Below are 22827 nucleotides of genomic sequence, written 5' to 3'. Positions count from 1 at the left end.
AAACAGCAATATTTTCCTACATACACCACCGTTTAAAAGTTTGGGATCGGTACAATTTTATTTTATGATTCTGAAAGAAAACTCCTATGCTAGGCTGCATTTATTTGATCAAAATACTTTAAAATAACTGTTTTCTATTTTAAAATGTAATTTATTCCTGTGATGACAAAGTTGAATTCTCAGTAACATTATTCCAGTCTTCAGTGTCACATGATCCTTCAGAAATCATTCTAATGTGCTGATTTGGTGCTAAAGAAACATTTCTTATTATTATCAATGTTGAAAACAGTTGATCTAATTAATATTTTAATGGAATGGAAACTTTTTTTTTTTTTCAGGATTATTTTATGAATAAAAGTTTGATGAAGATATTAGATGAAGTTTAAAAGAGCAGCATTTAATGCATCCTTGCTGAATAAATGTATTAATTTCTTTCAAAAATAAACTCTTACTGACCCCAAACATTTGAACGGTAGTGTATATTTTTTAGTAAAGCATTTTTAATAAATGGAAAATGCCAAATAGAGACTCCCAGGAACATTTCTGAATGAGTTTTGAATCTATTAATTAAAATGAACTGAACATAAACGATATAATGATACTGCACTTGCAAAATCATTGTGAATATATTGTAAATATATCACCCTGCTCTAGAACTGTCAGTATGCACTTTTATCCCTTTAAAATAAACACATTTTATTGTCTCTCACATTACACAGCTGTTAAAGACTGGGATGAGTATTTTGGAGAAAGAGACGAGTAAACCGAATGACGTTGCAAAGTTTGAGATGATTCGAGAGCATAATAAGAACAAGACGGAGGCCAAATGGAAATATAAGGTATGTTTGTTAGGTTTACAATGTAAGGACACAATTGTAATGAATAACGTTGTGTAATGCAAACGTAATGATTTCCTCCACTGCAACATAGATCAGTGCTAGAGAGAGGCTTTGAAAATCCATGTAAATGATATCAAACCCAGACAAGTTGAAAAGTAGCACATTGGGCTTTGGGATCATCCAGAAGTGATTTACACGTTTTAGATCAAAGCAATCAGCAGAAATAACTCTGCGGCTCAGTCACTCTCTCTGTTCTGGGTTCATCAAAGCAGCAGAACCCTTTACCCAGCCTCAGAGTTTACCTAATGCTATAATACTATGTCATATCCTAGACATGCCAGCTAAGTATTTACATATGCCTTCATTTCTACTATCAAAATGAGCGTGTTGTGGCGTTATTGTTGGATAACATGGGATGGCTTTTGTAGGAAAAGCTTAATTCTGGTGAACGGAAGGCATTACAGGGCTTTCGTTCAAGGGGGAAAATTCAATGCCAGACAGCCCAGGAATGTTTGTAGTTGCTCCAAGTCTCCTGATCCGAGTGCTCCTTTGCCGCTCGCCAAACATTTGCAGATGGAGAGGAGTCTCTGCTAGATAGTCTTCAAGGTCATCAGCCTCAATGGCTTCAGTCTTTGACGTCTGATCACAGTGGACGTGGCTGACAGATAGCGGCTGACAGCGAAGACCCATGAAGTGTTTGAGACGGGAAGAGTTTCAAAGCACTGATGATTGTTTGGTGTTTCTTTTCATCTTGCAGAACAGCAAACCTGACTCGTTATTGAAAATGGAAGAAGAGCACAAATTTGACAAAGGTCTACTCAGCCATAAAGACAATAAATTTGCGTTTTCATTGTCGAATAAGAAGTTGCTGGGGTAAGTGCAGTAATAAATATTTTAATTTTATCGACAGCCGTAATTTTCAGCAATTTTATGTCTGTATTGTCTCTTCTGACAATCCAACTAATGTTCTTTTCATCTGGTTTTCTCAGATCAAAGATGCTCAAGACCCAGACCAATTCGAGTGTTTTTGGCTCAATACAGAACATCAAGGAAGAAAAGCCCAAGCCTGTGAGAGACGAGTACGAGTACGTCTCTGATGAGGGGGAGCTTAAGATCGACGAATTCCCAATCAGGAGGAAAAAGAACGCAGTCAAGAGAGACTTTTCCTGTAAGGCTTCATGATATGCGATCTGGGCCAGGGTGATTTTCTGATTAAATAAAACATAATTTTAAGAGCAAAAATGATTATAGACTTTATAATCAGGCCCAGGTGGAATCTGCAGACTTCTGTTACATTTATTACACTGATTTTGGGCGACAACAATGATTTAAACTACAGTCTTATTGATATCTGAAAGTATAATAAAATTATAGCACAGAGGGGGTGGGGTCCAAAATGAACATTTTGCAATATCTGCCAATGATGAGTGAAATGTTACTGTTCATAAACATTTCTTATAGGCCATGAAACGGTTTTTCATTATTATTTTGATCATTTTAAATTAGTTAATAGTTTTAATCATTTTTGTCCTAATAACAGTGGAATTGTTTAGCTTTTTTATTATTTTTTTCTTGAATTAGTAGCAAACAGCTCAGGTCATTGTGTTACAGATACACAGACACAAGGAATATTTCACATATATGTCACCACATCAAATCCTAGATAAACTTCTGATAGTAAATTTCCAGGGGCAAGTTTCCTAATAATGTTACTGGCCTCCATACCTTCAATTTTTTTGCTTGTATTTGGCAGTGTTAATTTTTGTCCTTGGGTGGCGCATATGTAAAAATTTGTGAGTGACAGGCATTCAGATTATGTGGAAATCTGTGGCCGCTGATTCCATGTGGGCTTGTCTATATTAGATACACTAGTCTTTTAACTGATTAACAATAAATCTTTCATTTCATGCTATGTGAGAATAATCTCGAACATCTGATGTTATTTACAGTTTTATCAAACATCAAAGAGCCCATTCAGCCATCGAAAAAGCCAAAGCTACAAGCGTCGGACATGAAGGTAAGCATCAACTCCGTTTATAGGGCTGGTCCAGTGTTATTTAACAGAACATTCAGACTATTTCTCTTTAATCAGACAGTGGTAATAACATTAAAAGGCTGATTGACAGTAAACAGGAAGAAATTAGGATAAAATTCAAATCTCCAATCTTTATTTCATGAAGTAGCTGATTAATTCCTTCTGGATGCATTTAAAACATCGCAGCACTGATGTTCTCGGCTTGCGATAATTCACCCATAATGTTCCTACTTAAACCAACATACGGCACAAATCAAAGAGAGCGAGCTGCAAGACGAAGCCAAATATCACCTCAAAACTGATGAAGGAAATAGCTGTGGACTGAATCAAATGAGAGGGAGAAAGTTAATCATGACAGAGGCTCACAGGCGAACTATGTGAGGGGTTACAAAAGGCTACAGGATATACCAATAAAAAAACTCACAAACCAAAGAGAAATCCTGGATTATTATATAGAATGAATATTGCCGATGCAGAACGTTCAGCTGCTTGTGTATGTTTTGGTACATTTAAATTATGTACTTCATGTCAAATAGAGTGTTTTTTTTCCCATTGTTATTTTAGAATCCAGATTCATCAGATGAAGAATCACTCCACATAGACACAGAGGCCAAGACAGAGGTCAAAGGTCGTAACTCCAAGGTCTCTAAGAAGAAAGGGGGCAGTTCAGCTGGGATTCTGGATCTCCTACAGGCCAGCAAACAAGTGGGCGGCATTGACTACAGTAACAACAGGTATGCACATTGTTGTCCATATACTGGTTTCTGAAAGGGATGGGTTAGCCTGCTTGATTAATAAGGCTAAATAGCCTTACTTGCTTTTATTTGAGTTTTCGCTTTAGTATTTTAAAAGAGAGAAATTTTGCGATGGTATACTATGGCATGCTATCAGCGTGGTAAACGGTTTCCGAGAAGTTCATTCCCTCTAAAGCAGCATTGCCTTTAATATTAAATTCCATAATATAATCCATAGCCTTTTGTTTTTGTGTAGACTTTGACAGTTTTGTGAAATAAAAGTCCTAGATATTTATTCCATATTTTTGTTGATTTGAATATCTCATTTATCCTATTTAAAGGGATAGTTCACCCAAAAATGAAAATTCTGTCATCTTACCCTTACGCTGCATGAGTTTAAATCTTCTGTTGAACACAAAAGAAGATATTTTGAAGAATGTTGGTAACCAGACAGTTGACGGTAGCCATTGACTACCATAGTATTTTATTTCCTACTATGGAAGTCAATGGCTACCGTCAGCTGCCTGGTAAGGTTACCAACATTCTTCAAAATATCTTCTTTTTAGTTCAACAGAAGAAAGAAACTCATGCAGGTTTCGAACAACATAAGAGACAGAATTTTTGGGTGAACTAACCCTGTAAGGTCATTATTGTATTCAATCAGCTTTATGTTTTTAGTTTTAAATGGGTATATACATGTAGATGGACATCTTTGGCCCTCGTACGGCATCTTACTGTTTGTTTCAAGTTAAAATAGTTTAAAACTACATGGCTTGAGACCTCGCATTCTGTTCTATTCTCTTTTGCTCCGTCCATCTGTTTTTGAACACAAGAATGTGTCTTATGTGAAAAATCGTGACTAGTATCTGGTGTACATGACCCTAAACTAGTGTAATTATACAAGGCTTCCTTAAGCAACTAGTTGTTTAGACAATCCATCGACTGGTCAGTTGTGCACATCCCTAGTTCATACATTTTCATGATTCATGTGGTATGTTTTGTACATCACGCACGCTAATGTGGCAGAGTATGTATTATGGATATGTTTTGTCTTTGGCAGAGGGCCAAAGGGAACATACAATTTATATGATGAAGCATGTTCCTGACCCTTAAAGAAATAAAACACATCATATTTCTAGCTTAACTGTTAGTTCTTAAACTTCACACTGTAAACACATCGAACACAGGCGTTTCTTCATCTGTCGAACAATGGCTAAAGTAATAGTTTGCACGGCTCTTTATAAGCAGTTTACATGTGCTGGCGTTATTTGTTTAATCCCTCTGCACTATTAATTTGTCAAATACAGCAAAAGCTTTAGGCCATTCCTCTTCATTTTACTGTTTGCTGTTTTGGGCACATTTTTGATGGTCTATTTCCACTGCGCTGAAAGCTGCAAATCAGCTCAAACACAAAATGAGAGGGAAAACATGGCTAAAATATGTTAATTTCTCAAATTATTTTTTTGTGCTTTTAAACCTGACATATGACTGCAGGATTGTGGGGAGGAAATGCCTCCAGTCAGTTGCGACCACATTAAACAAGCTCTTGACTCATTGTTCCACCTCACTGGTTAATCACTTAATAGGTGGTAATCTGCACAAGCTAAATCCGTATTTTTCTGCTAGTTACCTCAAGCTTGAAAGCAGATGTGGACACAATAGTCTTAGTTCACACGGTAGAATCTTCTTCTGACATGAAAAGATCTATTTAAAGAGATTTATATGATGAGGAAATGAACTTTTTTTTATGGGGAATGAATGTTTAGTGACAGGTAAGTTAGAAAAGCAAGAGTGAGATGTGCAGATTGTTGGTTTATTGAATGAGCAGATGTGATTATAAGACAGAACAGGTAAGTTCTGGCTTGTGCTTTCAGTTTTGGTTGAATGAAGGTTCAGTATGTATGAAAGTAGAGACGTTATAGTTAACGCAGGTAACACATCTTGGATTGAATCTTAACTAGGATTTTCATGTTAGTTTGCCAGGCCCACCCATTAGCTTTACATGTTCGGTTGATTAAATATGCCTTAGAAATCCACATAACAATGCCATACATCAGCTGCAGCGGAAAAGCTCTTTGGCCATGATTGACATCAACCATTTTTATGGTGGTTTAAAGGTGATGTGTGTAATGTTTTCAATATTAAAATATTATAATGTAATAAGTAAAATATTTCAATATTGTATAGTATTTTTTAATTTACTATTTTTAATATGCACAATCAACTATAAGTAAACTATTTGTATTTCTCTGAAGAGTGCCAGCAGTGAGTTTCCATCCTATTTTTATGCAGATTTTGGGATATCACCGGTGTTGTTTTATAATTATTTTACACTGTTATCAACATTTTGAATTAGCTTTCATTTTTATATTTTCAGTTTTCATTTTAATTTTAGTTTAGGTTCCAGTAATTTTGTTATGTGCTTTTGTAATTTTTTTTTATATTTATATTTAGCTTTAATTTAAATTTGTTTCAGTTTTAGTTTTTACTACTCTAGCTTCAACTTATTTCATTTCAGTTACTTGCCAAGACAACATTTCTAGTTTTATAATATTTATCTAATATTTATATTTGATTTTATTTAATCTTTATTTCAATTAACAAAACCTTTTTTTTTTTAGTTAACACATTTTTTGGGGTTGGGGTGATATACTAAGATGCAAGTAAAAATTTAATAATGCGCCTAAAATTTGCATGCATTTTTTTAAATTCAGCAAGTAGACAAGAGAATTAGCTACAATGGAAACACATTACTTAATAGTATATGTGTATCAAAAAAAAAAAGTCATGTGACATTGCCTCGAGTATTGTGTCTGAATAATTTGGCCTGGAAATACGGCTTTATTTGCAAATTGCTTTTCATGATATTAAGAGTTTTAGTATAAACAAAATGTGCAGCTTGGAAACATATATCTATCATCTTTAACCTGACCAGTGGCGTCTGTTTGGGACTGTTCATCTGGGAAATCTTTCTGCTACACTAGACTATACTAGAAATTACACACTTCACCTTTAAGTGTCCATTTCCATTCTCGTTGCTCCCCATCACCCGACTCACTTCCTAAAATTCGAATCGCTTCTCATTCCCACTGACACTTGGAGTAATGTACGTGTGTGTTGTGTATTTCTCATTGATGGACTTACAGTCAGCCACCTGCATCCCCCAGCACACAGGAGGCCATCCAGGGCATGTTGTCCATGGCTAACCTGCAGTCATCAGACTCTTGTCTGCAACCGACCTGGAGCAATAGTCAAGCTAAGAACAACTCGCACAGCAGCTCAGCCAGCAAGAAGCCGAGCGGCGCGGCCGGAGCAGGGGGGAACAGCAAGCGACCAGCCAAACGCTTGCCCAAAAAGACGCAAAAGAGCAGCAGCGTGGACAGTTCGGACATGTTCGATGATGACCAGGACCACCTGGATGCTTGCTTTAAGGATTCTGATTATGGTAAGTTCTTCAAACGGATTCTTTTACTGTGCTTAAAGCAATAGTTCACCTAAAAAAGAAGTAATAACTTCTGGGGAATTCAAAAAATATTTTGAAAAATGTCTGTTTTTGTTGATTATACAATGAAGGGGTGTAATGTTGTTTGGGCCCCAAAATTCAATAGAAATAAAGTCATGCAGGTTTGAATTATGGCTGCACGATATTGAAGAAAAATGTGATATGCGCTAACCCGTGAAATAATGAGATGTGCGATATGATAATGCTTTAAGTATAAAACAGAAATTGTAAAAATAAAACTGCTTAGTCTTCAGTGTATGAATAAATATACACTGATTCTTAATAAAGCTACATAAGTAATTTTTGTTTTTCTTTGTCTTTTGTTGTTCGATTAACATTAATGACACAGACGGCAGCAGGTATATTAGTCTCCTGTCACTTTAAGAGCGAATGCACGGATCCAGTTTACTGTTAGAATGAACTGAATTCGGGATTGCATGCTGTCCGAGAGGTGGCTTTGTGTGCGTGCGAGTACCACATTGAGTTATTTTCCACGGCTTATTGTGCTTAATAATTTTTTTTAACATTAAGCATGTCACAATCGTGTCCAGTCTATTTTCTGCTATCTGTCGACCTTCAAATCATTAAGTTATCGCAAGCCATTGCTAAATGCATATCACAAAATGTAACATTTGCAATATTTCGATAATTTTGATTTATTGTGCAGCTCTAGTTTGAATGACATGAGGGTGAGTAAATGTTGAGCTTTAATTTTTGGGTGAACTATCCCTTTAAGAAACCATTTGGAGAACAGATTGTAGTTCTCTCGTACCTTCATCTTGGATAGCTTGTTTGCACTATTATCAAGACCAATTAGTTCCTGTGAGACAATTTGTCAAGGATGTTTCATGATGACTTGGAATTGCCCAGGTGTCCTTAGAGCAAAGCAAAACAGTGTAAATCTGCTCTATCAACGTTCTGATTAGAGTTTGATTTTGACTTAAGGGTTCTCATTCACGGCAAAGTGACAGGCGTGTTTACTCTCAGCTAGAACTCTTCAAGCCCTCCTTTTTGAGTGGTCCCTTTTATAGCTTTTGTGAACCCCTTCCAAGAACAGCAAGACCATTAGAAGCCTGTTAATAATCCATTAGCATGAGTTTTAAACTGTTGTTTTAAATGCTTTTTGATCTGATACCCTAATTAGTCATTACTAGCACGCACATTCCCGTTCGGACTCACACTAAGAGAGCGTTTTATCAAGCACACGAGCATTCCTCCTTTCTGTAAACATCTCTTTTCTTTTTCTTGATAATTTAATTGTTGGAAATTGCGTGTTCCTGAGTGGTTGAGTTCAAAGAAGCTAGGTGCATGCAGGCCGAGGCAGGGCAAGGAACAGCTGCCATGCATCTGTGTCACGCTAACATCCTGTCCAATGAGAAAATACTTAGCACTGTAGTTTATGGAGTGCAAAAATAGGGTGGTTTCTCATGTACAAGCTATGTGTTTAAAAGTAATGTGCTTCGACATATTTACGTTTACTTTCTTTAATCACTTTAGACCATACATATGGAGCATGTATTCTACATAAGAGAAGTTCCTGTAGAAATGAAAATGGTGGAATTTGTAGAATTAGCTAACTTTTGCCTTTTTTAATCTTGTACTTTTCTGTTTTTTTTTTTTTGTTTTTTTTCAGTTTATCCATCCCTGGAATCTGAGGAGGACAACCCCATTTTCAAATCGAGATCGAAAAAAAGGAAAAATACAGATGACACTCCATATAGTCCAACAGGTAGTGCGAAGTCTACAGTTTCAGGTGGGAATCTGACTATAATTTAAATGTAATCACATGGGATTATATTCATACTGTTGCAGCACGAGTTGGGCCTACTGTACCACGACAGGAGAGACCAGCTCGGGAGGGGGCACGTGTGGCGTCCATAGAGACAGGACTGGCAGCTGCGGCAGCTAAATTGTCTCATCAGGTTAACGCTTTATGCTCATAATGAAGCGGTTCATTCAATGCAACACCCAAATGTTACCCATTTAAAAACATTAACTGATATTAAGAAATTGTGACAAGCAGTCACATTGGATGGGTTATTTAATCAGCCAGTTTTAAGCAATTTTGTGATTGTCTGCATTGTCTGCAGAAATTATAGCTTTGTTAATGGAAAATTATATTAATTTCTACTTCTAAAGTAAATAAATTCTAGGGCTGTATGATTAATTGAAATAAAACCTAAATTGGCTTAGTGCGATTATCAAGTCACAAAGGCTGCAAATTAATTAAATAAATAGATGCGCTGCATGTTTCATTGTGAAAGGCTGCACTGTTTTTTTTTGGTTTTTTTTTGTTTTTTTATATATACATGCGAGCGGCTCATGATTCTGTGTTTTTAGGGTCTCAGAGTCTCAGAGTGGCTCGGATCACAGTAAATGTTGCTCCATACAAACTCATCTCTGCATCTGCTCTGAGTTTGGGTCACTTATAATGTCCATTGGGGAACATAACATGCACCAGCCATCTTCCCAAACTTGTAATGAGAAGTGCTTATAAACCGGCTATTGTCAACAAAAGAGCAGCTGTGGTTTTCTAACAAAATAAAACCTCAATTGGTTTAACATTTGTATTGAAATGTTACAGTTGTACTATAATAGAAAATTATATATACAGTCAAACCAAAATTTATTCAGACACCTTGAACATTTCACACATTATCACAGTTTATTCACTATAGTTTAAAAAAAAAATGGTAATAAAATATGACAAGATCTCAGAGTTAAACTGTGTCAGAAAAAGTTTATCTTAATTATGTCAGATAACACTTAAGCAAAACATGGTCAAGTCAAAGTGTCTGAATAATTTTTGATTCCAAATTTTTATCAATTTTACTGGTAGTCCACTGTATGAAGAATTTTTGGGTATAATATGTCACAGTTTACTTTATTTTGCTATCCTCACTTACATAAATGAACTGTAGTGTCCTGCACCCACTAGTACAAATATATCAAAAATGTCTGAATAATTTTTGGTTTGACTGATATATATATATATATATAACACACACACAGGATGAATTTAGGTTGATATGTTTGTTTAATATTTTTATTTAGTAATAATAATACAAATTATAAAAATATATATAATTTTTATAATCACATTGATAATCACAAAATTCTGGCCAAATTGTGTAGCCCTACAAACAAGCACAGCAAACCTAATCGAATTTTATCAGATTTAGGTATTTTCCCCCAAAAAGTGTAGCCCATGTAAATACAGAGTAAAACAATTTACTTAATAAAAATTTTGTGAACGTCTCATTTGCAATCATTACATTGCATCGTGCCATTCATTTACAGTGGGGTTCAAACGTCTGAGACCACATAAACATCTTGGAATTTAAAATTCCATTTAAACAACTTTGAAAGGATTTTGAATCAAAATGAAGAAATATTTAGGTCCTGCACTATTTAAGGTCGCAAATGGATGGCATTGACCACGTGAACTCCTTTGTTTCTTAAAGCACAATATGCTCTTTGAATCATTTTCAAACCACACTGGAGAACATGATCATCAGGTTTTTCCCAAACTTGTGGAGTTCATGTAGCTTGAGTGTCATTAAAGTAAAAAATTCTCAATCCTCTCTAATAGCTTCCATTTTCATAGAAACAGCTGTAAGACTGATTTAGTTAAATTACTCTACTAACTAGTTCTTGCTACAGGAGGAGCAAAAGATCAAGAAGAAGAAAAAGAGCACCAAAAAGAAGCCCATGGCTGTAGAGGAGCCTCACAAACTCTCTCAGGACAGCAGCTCTCCAGAACCCACCCCAGACTCCGAGACCAACCTGGCCGACCACGAGTACAGCACTGGAACGGGCAAAACCGCCGGCAGCTCGCAACCCATGGCCCCCGGAGTCTTCCTCAGCCAGAGGCGGCCTTCATCATCGTCATCATCGCAGATCACCTCATCTGTCCCGCCAGCAAAAGTCGAACGTGGGAACTCGACGGACGCCAAAGGTGATTTTGGCCAAAACATAAATAGGATCTACTGTGATGAGTGTTAATTCATGTTTAAAGGTTTGTTTATGTTGCACGGGCCAATATGAGAGCAGCAATTTTTGCACCATTAATAATTTATTGACACAGCTGTGGCTTAATAAAGTATTGATGCGAAAGTGAGTGATCATAGAGTTGTGATGTTGTTGTTGCATATGCTAACCATTTTGCTTTGTCTCGCCCACAGCCAAGCGGCTAAAGAAAGGAATGGCAACGGCCAAACAGAGACTTGGAAAAATCTTAAAGATTCATCGTAACGGCAAGCTCCTGCTGTAACATGGACAATGGGTTACTCAGACTTTCTCCTGATGTTTATGGACCCGTGGACTGATCCCTCCCTCCCTCGATGAGCCGGGATGAGAGCAGCAAGGACTGAAACGGACGGGAACGCAAACAGGATCCCACAAGTTTTCAATTTCTAAGAAGAACATAGCTCAGATAGGTTTTTGCCTCTTCTTTTACTTTATAACTTTCAGATATTAAAAATGTACAGAATACCTGCTATTAATATTTTGTAAGAAGAATTTGTCTTGTTTTACTACGGCTATCAGTTTATCAGGGGTTGCTAATATATTATAAGATACAGTAAATAGCAGTCATTCCAAGACAAAGAAAGTATCCCTTGCATGTATTCCAGTTGCATGCATTGTTTTGCGGGGGGAAAGGGTTGGTGGAAGGTTGCAAACAAGAAGTTCATTATTGCTTTTTGGATGTGGCTTATCATTATCTTTTCTTTTTCTTTTTTTTTACAAGTATTACTAAAGAGATGACGACTTTCACAATAACTGCCTGGGTGATTTTAAAATCCCCCATTTGGAATTTACTTTCCTTAAGCAAAAAAGCATTTTATACGCATTACCTACATGGGACAACTGAAAAAGTACTTTTCTGTTTGCTAAGCACTATCACAGATAATATTTATTGACCTAATATAATTGTACAAGTTATAGGTAGCTTGAGAAAAGCCAGAAGGCACTTACAAAACATCAGTGAAGCACAAATATGAACTCATATTGTTAATGTTGTCTCGATAGCTACTATAAAATGACAACTTTATTTTATCTTTATTAACTTTTTTTTTTTTTTTTTTTTTTTTTTTTTTTTTACAAATATAGGAAAAATTTGTCTTTGTTGGGAAAAAACTAATCAAACATGCATATCGATAAACTATATTTCCACTTAATTACATAGTTTAAAAATATCTTATTTCCCCTTGTTCTAGCAATTCAGTGTATCACATGACATACAATGTCAACTAAACTTTTACTGAATAGTTAACACATCTTTTACATTTTTATTTATATATTTTTGTTGTTTTTAGACATTGATACTACAATCAGTTTTATGTCATCCTGTTTTTCGCATTATTTTATTGTTTGACAATGTAGCTCTTATTACAGTTCAATTTTACATTACAAAACACTTGCCAAAAGCAACGAAACACTACATAAATAGGATCTCTAGCACTGATGATAAGCCTCATCCATGACATTTCACTACATGGGGATACTTTCTCTCTTCTGTTTGTTTCACAGGCAGCACCAATTACCCTAGAATGAAATATGCATTTATATTGCTTCACAGTACAGTATGTAGAATGTAGCCTGTATATAGCTTTTTAAATGACTACTTTTTGTATCCTTTTTTCCTTAATACTTCATTATACATTTTTACTAGTTTTTGCTAATTACAAACAAAAATATATATAAAGATATAGAAATAGTCATTACGTTTTTCATTTTTTTTGTTAGATACACAATAGCTGTACTTTTTTTAACCATTGTTTTGTTTTCATTTCATTCTGTTACATTAGACTAAAGGTGTTGCCTGGAGAACAAAATACACAGTGTAACATTTATTCTCATATGGCCTTACATGCAGAAAATCATGTGTATTATGATTCATTTATGATGGGGGATAAGGAGAAAAAAAAAATCAACAATGTTTCTACGACCAGCCTGAGCTAAAATACCCCTGATGGATTTTAAAGTTATTTTACTAGCACCTTGTGAAGTGTTTTCTGTGTCAGTGATGTAATTTATTAATGTTTGTAGCCTTTTATACTTGTATAATTCTTAAGAGGTTTTGTTTTAAATCTTTTATCAGTCTGTGAGCCCCTTAGGACACTTCTATCATTAACATTGGGCAATAGTTTATTTTTTTGTCTTAGCAAAATTTGTCATCAAATCAAGTGCAACTGCTCATCAATACGAAATGTTACATTATTATTGTTATTATTATTATTAAGCAGCTATTTTAAAGATCCATACCATCATGCCATGAGTTTTATTTTGGTAATAGAGTATGTACATTCTTAACCAGGTTTACTGTGCTCATAAATTGCAGTGTTTTAGTTACCAATGTAAATCTTGTATCCACCTTTCCGAATCAAAACAATGGAACTATTTCAGGTTTTTATTTGTACAAAATGTGTGTTGCTTTGTTGTGGTTTATTTTTATATGTTCAAACAATTAAATGCATCCACTGTTTCATGGCAGTGAATGATACTTTTGTAGTGGTGCACTCTGTTTTCTGACTCACAAAGATGTGTTTTGAATTAACATCCATGTCATGTGTTTGCAGAAATGCTTTTTTCTTGCTGTTTATATTTAACCTTTTGTATTAGGCTTTATTGTCCCATGCATAATTTGTTTTTCTTACTGCAGTGAGTTGCTCATTATGTATATAAAATCTGTTCCCGTGCCTTAACGGCACACAAAAGTCAGTTTTGGTAACATGTTCTTCCACCATTCATATGGAATGGCAGGGCTACACACGTTCCCTGGAACATGCTGTGGTAATTACTTTTAAATGGGCTCATGCTACTGTACCATTCAGGTCTGATGCCCTGGAGAAACTCTCGACTCGCACACAATCCCCCCATTTAGAACCACATTGTCCACTGGGAGTCGAGCTGCGCTTTTTGCTTTTCTTCTTTAATACACAGCTAAAGCCAAAACACCAGCGAGTCAAGCCGGCGGCTCCGGCCAAATCATTCTCACAAACCAAGCCAAGGTCAACACTGTTAATATCTCTATTCGTGTTGCCGGACTATGTCGTATAGTTCAAATATACTCTGAGCGTCATATGCAACAGTGCGTATGTGTAAGGGGACGTGTGTAGAATAGTATTGCACTTCATGATATCTCTGCTCTGTGTAAATTATCTTTGTGTTTTTTTCTTTACTTCCTAGTGGCTTCCAATAGTTTTTAAGAGCAAGGACTCATTTTCAACATCTCAGCTCTTGATTTACAAGGATTGGAGGTGAACATGCAGAGAGCCACCAGGTGGAGATAGAAATCCCAGAAAATGCGTCTGTTGCTTGCTTCTCAGTGGAAAGGGTTGACAGGTACATCTGCTCCACTTATGACACTAGTTTTACAGATCAAAATAAAGTTAATGTTCTAGAATGTGCATCACAATAGCTGCTGTATAAACAAAATGCAGGTCTGTCATCGATGGGTCTTTTTTGAGCTAATTTGTAGAGGAAATCTTAGCTTACAGTTCAAAAGCAATTGTCCATAAGCAAACAATTACTGTAAAAATGTGGCTTCAACCAATTTCACATTTTTTATGTTTACTTTTTCCTCAATTTCTTCCTTTTGGTCTTTAACGTTACACACGATCCCACATAAATCTTAACGGCATGACATGCATTTCAAATAATTCAGGGTAAAACCATATTTGAGTTTTTTATTTGTTATTGTTGGAGTATGTGGCAGGGTTCCACTCTCGACATGAAAATGCGGATTTTGTCATCGACATCTGCCACGTATCCCACACAGCGCAGAGAACGCCACAGCTCATTGCCTCACGGTAAACCACCCCCCCAAGCAAAGTAGCAACCAATGTCCCCCCCTAAGTACTTTGTAGCGTATTAATGATGTTTATCTCTGAGAGGAATTGCAGAAGAGGCTCGTATATCAGGCCTAACTTGTTCCTGCCACCAGTTTGTTTGTCTGTGCACAGCAGTGTTTAGCAAACATTGTTTTAGCAGTTAGTTAACATCAGAAAAAACAGTGCCATTTCAGAAAGATGGAGTATGACTGATTTGGAAGAAGATTGGTGGTTAAGACCTTTAATCAATTATTGCATTAAAAAAACAATGGAATATATATATAAAATAGGACATTAACCCTAAAGAGAATCCTAACATCTCCATTCATGTGTTCTGTGGCTAAATATCTTTTAATGCTATGCTTAAACCAATCTATTAATACATGGCCTATTTCACAAAAGTTGTGTGATTTATTTGCCATGTATTTTAATTATTTAGTTTTAAAACTTACAATAACAGTCAAAAGTTTGTACACCTACTTTTTTTATTACTATCTACATTTTATAATAGCAGTAAATTCATTAAAAATATGAAGCTTTGCATTTTCCTTCAATATCTGATCCTACTAAATAATGAAAAAAAAAAACAATACAACAATAAAATAAATTTGTACTTTAAAAAAAATTGTACTTTAAAAACCTTTTTGGGTGTACAAATTGTGTTTTATTTCTACAAAATTAATTTCAATTATTTTTGGAAAAAAGATTTTTTTTTAAATTGTGGGAAACATGAATTAATTGTGTCCAAACTTTTGACTGGTAGTATTTCCAAATGTATGGTTGGATAGATCAGCAGATATGAGTAAGACAATACTTACATTTAAAATGTACTCTTCATCCACAGGGACATCTGCCCGATGTCTTTAGAGTGTGTGTTATTGTTAAGCTTGTGGACGGCAGATGACTAAAGCAATGGAGGACATTCTCCTCGACCAAAAATATCCTAGAGAAAAAAACAGGCATGTTGGCTACATTGAGAAAAATAATGGATATGGATTGAGACTTTAAAATTCTTGTGTTTAATATTTAAATGGTTCTGATCAGTCAGGGAAAGTTGCTTTTAAAGTAATATGTTACAATATTGCGTTACTCCCTAAAAATGTAACTAATTATGTTAGTTACTTTTTATGGAAAGTGATGTGTTTTGCTACTTTTGCGTTACCTAATCTCACCTGGGCTGGACTTGGTTGTTTGTTTTTTAATTTTTTTGGCACGTCAAGGCCCTTTTCAAACCAAAAGTGAAATGATGTTAGTCAATAAATGGGTAAACAAAGTAACTTGCATTACTTATTTGAAAAAGTAACTTGGTTGTAAATTTAAAAGTAATGCGTTACTTTACTTGTTACTTGAAAACAATAACGGTTCTGATGAAACACTTACAGGTTATGTAATCAAACAATTATTTGATGATGCTATTTTATTTCTATGATGTTTATATGCTTTTTTTAGGATGTCTACAGAATTTCTAATGTTTAGAAGACATTCTTTTTGTCCATTTTTATTTAGGTTTTTCCCTTTAGCTCTGTTTTACAGCACTGTCACAAGGCTTAAAATCATTTCTGAGTCCATTAGGAATTAATTATAGGTGTCTTTAGGAGGGCAAGTGGTTTCATAATTGCAGTGTCGGGGGAGTCCAGGTGGATCTGCGGAGTGTCATATTTGAGCTTATCTCATGGTGATCATATGTGGTGTAGCGGTCACAGATGTGAATGGACCGCCCGCCTCTCACTGTGATTTCAGTAAAAGCCCTGCGGTCTTATTAACAAGCCCCCAGTGGTTTAGTGAAACGTGCCATGCAGAAGATGCTTTAATTGCATTGGAATGTTTGAGTAAGTCATGTCTTTGTGTGGCCTAACAGTGATGCAGGCATCGCTGTGGATTATTGGTGGTCTTCAGCCTCGCTGTAGGGTCTTAGAAGTTACATTCCTCATGGTTCAAGAAGATTTTTGCAGAGGGGAGGAAGGTCCCAGTGATGCCCCTGAAGAAATCCTTCAGGGACTTTCTGTTTTATGTGCATGTCTCTATTTTGCGTTCAAAGTTTTGGTCAGCAAGAATTTGTTGTTCTTTCTTTTCTATTTTTGACAGTAAAGACATTTAAAATGTTACAAAAGATTTCTATTTCAAATAATTGAAGTATTATGTTTTCCACAAAAATTAAAGCAGAACAACTGTCCCATTCGTTAACGTTTGTTAATGCATTAACTTATATTAACTAACAATGAACAATACATTTGTTACAGTGTTTATTTATCTTTGTTAATGTTCATAAAAATTCATTGTTGTCATTCATTGTTGGTTCATGTAAGCTCCGGTCTGTTAAATGTTTTGTTAAATAAAACAGATACAACTTTGGATTTATATAGAGTATTAGTGAATGTTTAAATGAATGTTTAAAGTATGCAAGTATTAACCTTATTGTAAAGTTTTACGACTGTTTTCAGCACTAATATTACTAAAAATGTTTCTTGAGCACCAAATTAGAATATTAGAATGATTTCTGAAGGATCATGTGACACTGAATACTGGAATGATGCTGAGAATTCAGCTTTGTCATCAAAGGAATTAAATACATTTTTAAATATATTAAAATAAAAAACAGTCATTTAAATTGTAATAATATTTCACTATAATCCTGTTTTTACTGTATTTTTGATTAAATAAATGCAGCAATGATGAGCATGAGACTTATTTAAAAAATCTTTCCGACCTTTCCGACTTTTGAACGGTATTGTAAACTGTACGATTAATCGTTAAAAGATCGCGATTCAAACTCCCACACGATCTCATTCCTAAATGACAACAATTCGCCTGTGCCTATTAAACCTTTGACAAAATCATTCCAGAACGTTCAAATCTGACCCAGAGAAAGCAGTTATCATGTTTAGGTATGAATCAGCTTCACCTACAGACAGTCTTTTCAAACATAGTATCATTATGTATGTGTTACAAATATTCAAATTATCAAAGAAGTACTGAGAAAAAAGTTTATAGTTCGCACATAAACACTGATGTCTTCTAGCGATCAAAATAGAACATCACCTTTTGAAAGTAACTTGAGGCTTCAAATAATGATTCTATCAATTACATTGTTGCTGTTAAAAAGTGACTGTTAAAAACATTTATTTGTCATTGAATCATTCATTCAAGAGATTGGTTCAAAAGCGCTGATTCACCCCATAATGAAACGGGAAGTATTTGAGTCATTGAATCATTCATTCAATTCAATTATTTAAACATTTTAAAAAAGAGTGAAGGCAATATTTTGTCAGAACCTCTAGTAAATTACATTTTCTTTTGTTTAGTTGTCTTCAGAATTGTGGGAGAATCATAATCTCTATTTGAAAAAAAAAAATAAAAAAATGTAATTTTCAGTTGATCTAGAATCGTGCAGCTCTAGTAGTCTATGTGAAGGGGAAAAAATGCTTAACATTATAAAGTATCTAAATTAATATCGGACTAATTGCCTGTTTTTATAGGTCAGGGTTAAATTGCAATACGCAGTTTTATGCAATATGTTACAGGTGGACCCTGTTTGATCTCTGTATTTAACAAGTGAATGAGAAGCCTTGGCCTGAAAAAGGTTGAAGACCCCTGCTGTACAATAACCACTGATGACACAAATAGGTTAAAACTAAATGAGCTGACATACTGAGATGTTTTAAAGCTGTTGGACTAGCTATGAGGTCATAAGTGTGGGTACCAGAGCTGATTAAATAAGTGGGTCACATTAAGTGGAATATTCCACCTGCAAAAGATACTTGGGGAAAAAAGTTAAAAATGTTGTAGACTTTATGCCAGAACTTTATGAATGGGCATATCTATGCCTCCATTAGCCAATAAGCTTTTCCCATCAGGTCTTTAAACTCTCTGTGACCCCCATTCACATGAGCAGTTGTGAAGTGTTTCACACTGTAGTGTGATCAAATCCTTGTGACGTGAATAAACATCTATAATCGCAACCTTTCAGTTCGGCATAAACAGAGAAACTCAGCGCCAGATGCAACAAATTTAGGGTTGAGGCTCACAAATGCAAACATCTGGTCTTTTACCATACATATGAAACCAGCCATTTTCTATGTAAGCAACCCCAATGACCATAAGGAAACACTTGGGCTGTAACTTAAGAGTAGAGTCAGTGTCCCCAAATAACAACGGTTTGACCCACAAGTTAATTTAAAAAACTAGTATTTAGTATTTAGTACATTTCCACAAAAAAGCCATAGTATCATGTTTATATTTTCAATGCAATGAACGATACTCTGTCCCAAGATCTAATAACACACATATTCTGCTTATCATTTTCGATATCGTAATCATACATGAAATTAAAACTGTAATCCAATTCTGTCCCAGCGGAAAAAAAAAAAAAACGTTGTGCAAGGAGGATTGCGTTCAGCTGGCAGAGGGAGTTTCCCAAATACAATTACTCTGTTTACATGCAGTAGTACAACACGGAAATTGCTTTTGAAAGTGTTTTCCAAGGACACGGTTTTGTAAGGCTCATGTGTACAAAATTATTTAGATGAAATTGAGCACCACTCCATGCCTCGGCAAGTAAGACGGGCCGTTTTCAGCCGAACTTTAGCAAAAGCTCACTTGATCCCACTTCTGTGACAACCCTCATTGTCAGAAGCCACAAAGGCCGAGCACCCTCCTTAACTCTGAAGTGCAAGAGTGCTTTGAGCGCAAGGCAAATAAACAAATGTGTCCAAAAGACTCTATAATCTTCCATAATATTTGACATTCCCTCCACCACCTACTGTATACCAACTATACGCCTTTAAAGAATATGAATCGTCATCGTACCACACACCGACGGCGGTCAACTGTCTTTCATTATCCGTCATTTTGGAGATGCCGATTCAAATGCACTTTAAAATTGGCCCCACTCTCCACAAAGTTGGTTTATTATTTAGCGGACAGACGCTCGACTCTCTCAGGGCAGACGGTTAATAAGAGGAGATTGGCTTTCTGCTGAGTGTGTAACAGATATCTAAATCATTAGGGCTCTCTTTCTGCCATGTGCCACCCCTCGGTTCTCTGCCCTCTGAACCCTGAAGGTCAAATGGCTGCGAGCTCTGTGACCCCCAGCATTTCCTTCGAATATTAACAGGCTTGTTATGTCGTCAAACGGGCCTGATATAGACCATGGCCTCATTTGGAAAAGGCCCAATCAGTGCGAACAGCTCCAGAGTTCAGCGCTTCGGTCTCAGAACGGCAGAGGCTTTCAAGTGTCTCATTGAGAGGCATAATGATAACACAGAGAGGAAGTGTGGGGCATTTTGAGGAGAAATTATGTGGTCACAGGCCCGCCGGCTGTAATGCCTCAGTTAAATTCGGCTAAGTTGCGCTTTCGGGCTATGGGAGAATGAATCGAGTTCGTTTATGTTACAGAAATGAATGTGGCACAGTCGTATTAAAGCTTTTCCAGGCTGATGTGAGGCAGACCACTACAACTGACAGGGATTATTCTTCGCTCAATTTTGGTCAGTTTAAAGTGGAGCGTTTAAAAGGGAGCGTTTCAGCCTGCTTACCACAAGTATGCGGCAGATCTAAATAATTATCAGAGCTCTGACAGCCGTTCTGTTTCAGATGAGTTTTGAAGTTCTTACAAGAAGACAGGCATCTGTTTTTGGAGGAATTTGATTCAGTTTGAGAGATCTGATTTTTATTTATCAGTGCTATTTAGAATGCTGGATGACAACATTTAAAAACCTTAAAATGTATTAGTATAGAATGAAAATTTTGCTAATCCAAGCAAACAAGCTCTGGAAGAAGTCTGTGTGTGCGCATTCAGTTGCATATCTGATTTTGCAGCTAATAGTGAACCCTTGCCCAGGTCAGATCTCATTTAACACCAAAAGGGTGTATGGCAAAAATCACTCATGTCAGATTCTCCACCTTGGAGCATGAAGCAGATGCAAGGTGCTCATTCTCCAAACTCTGTTGCCTGACCTTTGGCTTTCTGAAGTGTAAATAATTGTTATGTTTTTTCTTTAAACAAAATTGGAGAGCTAGCGGAAACAGCAGCTGGTTTAGCCTCTTGTGTCTGGCTCAGGTGCTTTCACATAGTAATACAAAGCCAACATTATCACACCTCTCGTTCTTTACTAAAAGATTTGGTTCAGTGTATTTGGTTAAATATTCAACAGAGGTATATCCTGTTGGTCCTCCAAAGTGTGTCTGTATTTGAACAACTTGATTTGGAGTGATTTGCAGATTTAGGAGAACATTTTGGTTGACGTTTAAGAAGTCGTCATCATATTAATGTGAATACGCATGTATAAAACTAAATTAATAAATAAATTAAACTAAACAGAAAATGAAGGTGCGTCTTAAAGAGTTAGTTCACCCAAAAATAAAAATTCTGTCATTATTTACTCACCCTCAGGTTGTTCCAAACCTGTATGAATTTCTTTGTTCTGTTGAACACAAAGGAAGATATTTTGAAGAATGTGGGAAACTGAACAGATCTGGGGCACCATTGACTTCCATAGTATTTTTTTTCTACTATGGAAATCAATGGTGCCCCAAAGCAGCCTGGTTACAAACTTTCTTCAAAATATCTTCCTTTGGGTTCAACAAAACAAAGAAATTTATACAGGTTTGGAACAACTTGAGGGCGAGTAAATGATGACAGAATTTTCATTTTTGGGTGAACTATCCCTTTAAAGGGCTAATTCCGTGGTTGAGAATGAAATAAAGAGCGTATTAAAACATTTTTTCAGTTCCAGTACACTGTGATTCAGTCATAATTATATATGAGCAACATGTTATTTAAAAAATCACTTTGAAATTATACTGATATTGAGATATGACATCTAAATGTGCAGTAAAATTAATGTAAAATTTCACAAATGGATTATGGGTTTTTATGTATGATCATGTTAATGGATGTTAAATGACAGAACTGGTATAATTTGAATGTTTAATTTAATATATAATATCATATAACAACAGCCTTATTAGACGGTTTAATGTATTCTACATTTATTCCAGCTGCATTTGCTGTTTGGAATATAAATGTTCCCTATATGTGCCATTTTGAGTTAAAATGTTAAAAATGAAATGGTAGTTGTGATGGGGGATGGAATAAAATTTTGAACAAAGAAATTTGATTAGGTTATTAGATTTAAAATGATTTCCTTTATCCATTAGATTGTAACAACAACATTCTTGTACTTTACAATAATTTACATCGTTTAGGTAAGCTATTTCGAAACGATAATAATTTGATAAGGATAAACATGGAAATATCATAGTTTGAAACACATAGGCTAACGTAAGAAAGCACTTTAAGGTACAGACATTTAAACAGTTTGTAACAACCCTCCAGGTCTTTTCTTCATTTTAATACATCGTCTTGAGGGGAAAACCTTAAGATATGATATTGTCAACATTTTATATCTAAAGCATTTGGTCTTGGTAAATCAGAACGGCTAATTCCCGCTGTATCTCGTGAATATTCCTGAATACAAATCCATTCTGTTTTGCAGGGTAAATATTTCAACACTTACCCCGCATCATCAGTGACAGGCTGCACTTGACTCCGCTCATCCCGCCCACAGGCGCTCTATCTGCCGCTTTAATCAGGAAAACATCCGCGGGCGTTTGTGCAGCGGAAATGGACCGTGACCGCTGATGGCGGGAAGATGAATAAGGGCGCATCTTCAACCACTGATGTTATCGCGCCCAGCGTGAAGGGCTGAGCCGCTAATTACCGTCTGCGGTGGTCAAACACTCGATGACAACAACACCTGTAGATCCGCTGAACATCTGCCCTCTAGTGCCGAGTAAACATGCTGCTGTTACTGCGACTGTGGCAACATTATAGGGGTCTCTTTGGCTAGTTGTCGCACTTTTCACTCCAGTAAATATTCAC

At 35.8% G+C, this 22827-nt stretch overlaps 1 protein-coding gene and 1 long non-coding RNA gene across 3 annotated transcripts in view; one reads left to right on the top strand and one right to left on the bottom strand.

Annotated features, from left to right (window-relative positions):
• The window catches only part of phf2 (PHD finger protein 2), a 26620-nt gene extending 12997 nt beyond the window's left edge, over positions 1-13623 (top strand). The window contains exons 13-22 of one of the 2 annotated variants that reach the window (XM_051911693.1): positions 720-839; positions 1597-1712; positions 1829-2007; positions 2789-2856; positions 3439-3608; positions 6776-7053; positions 8744-8839; positions 8923-9032; positions 10774-11068; positions 11295-13623. In XM_051911693.1, coding sequence (XP_051767653.1) covers positions 720-839; positions 1597-1712; positions 1829-2007; positions 2789-2856; positions 3439-3608; positions 6776-7053; positions 8744-8839; positions 8923-9032; positions 10774-11068; positions 11295-11383 — 1521 coding nt within the window. In that variant the 3' untranslated portion in view covers positions 11384-13623. Of the gene's footprint in view, positions 1-719; positions 840-1596; positions 1713-1828; positions 2008-2788; positions 2857-3438; positions 3609-6754; positions 7054-8743; positions 8840-8922; positions 9033-10773; positions 11069-11294 lie in introns of both variants that reach the window. The other variant, XM_051911692.1, reaches the window with a different exon arrangement.
• Positions 12624-22827, bottom strand: LOC127522102 (uncharacterized). The gene is made up of 2 exons (XR_007932524.1): positions 22463-22827; positions 12624-15888 (listed from the first exon to the last, which is right to left on the bottom strand). It is a non-coding gene; the product is annotated as an uncharacterized LOC127522102 (long non-coding RNA).

Source organism: Ctenopharyngodon idella, chromosome 11, assembly GCF_019924925.1.
Source record: "Ctenopharyngodon idella isolate HZGC_01 chromosome 11, HZGC01, whole genome shotgun sequence".
Taxonomy (NCBI): Eukaryota; Metazoa; Chordata; class Actinopteri; order Cypriniformes; family Xenocyprididae; genus Ctenopharyngodon; species Ctenopharyngodon idella.
Note: the sequence above shows the minus strand (reverse complement) of the source record. Positions and strands in the feature narration are given on the sequence as shown.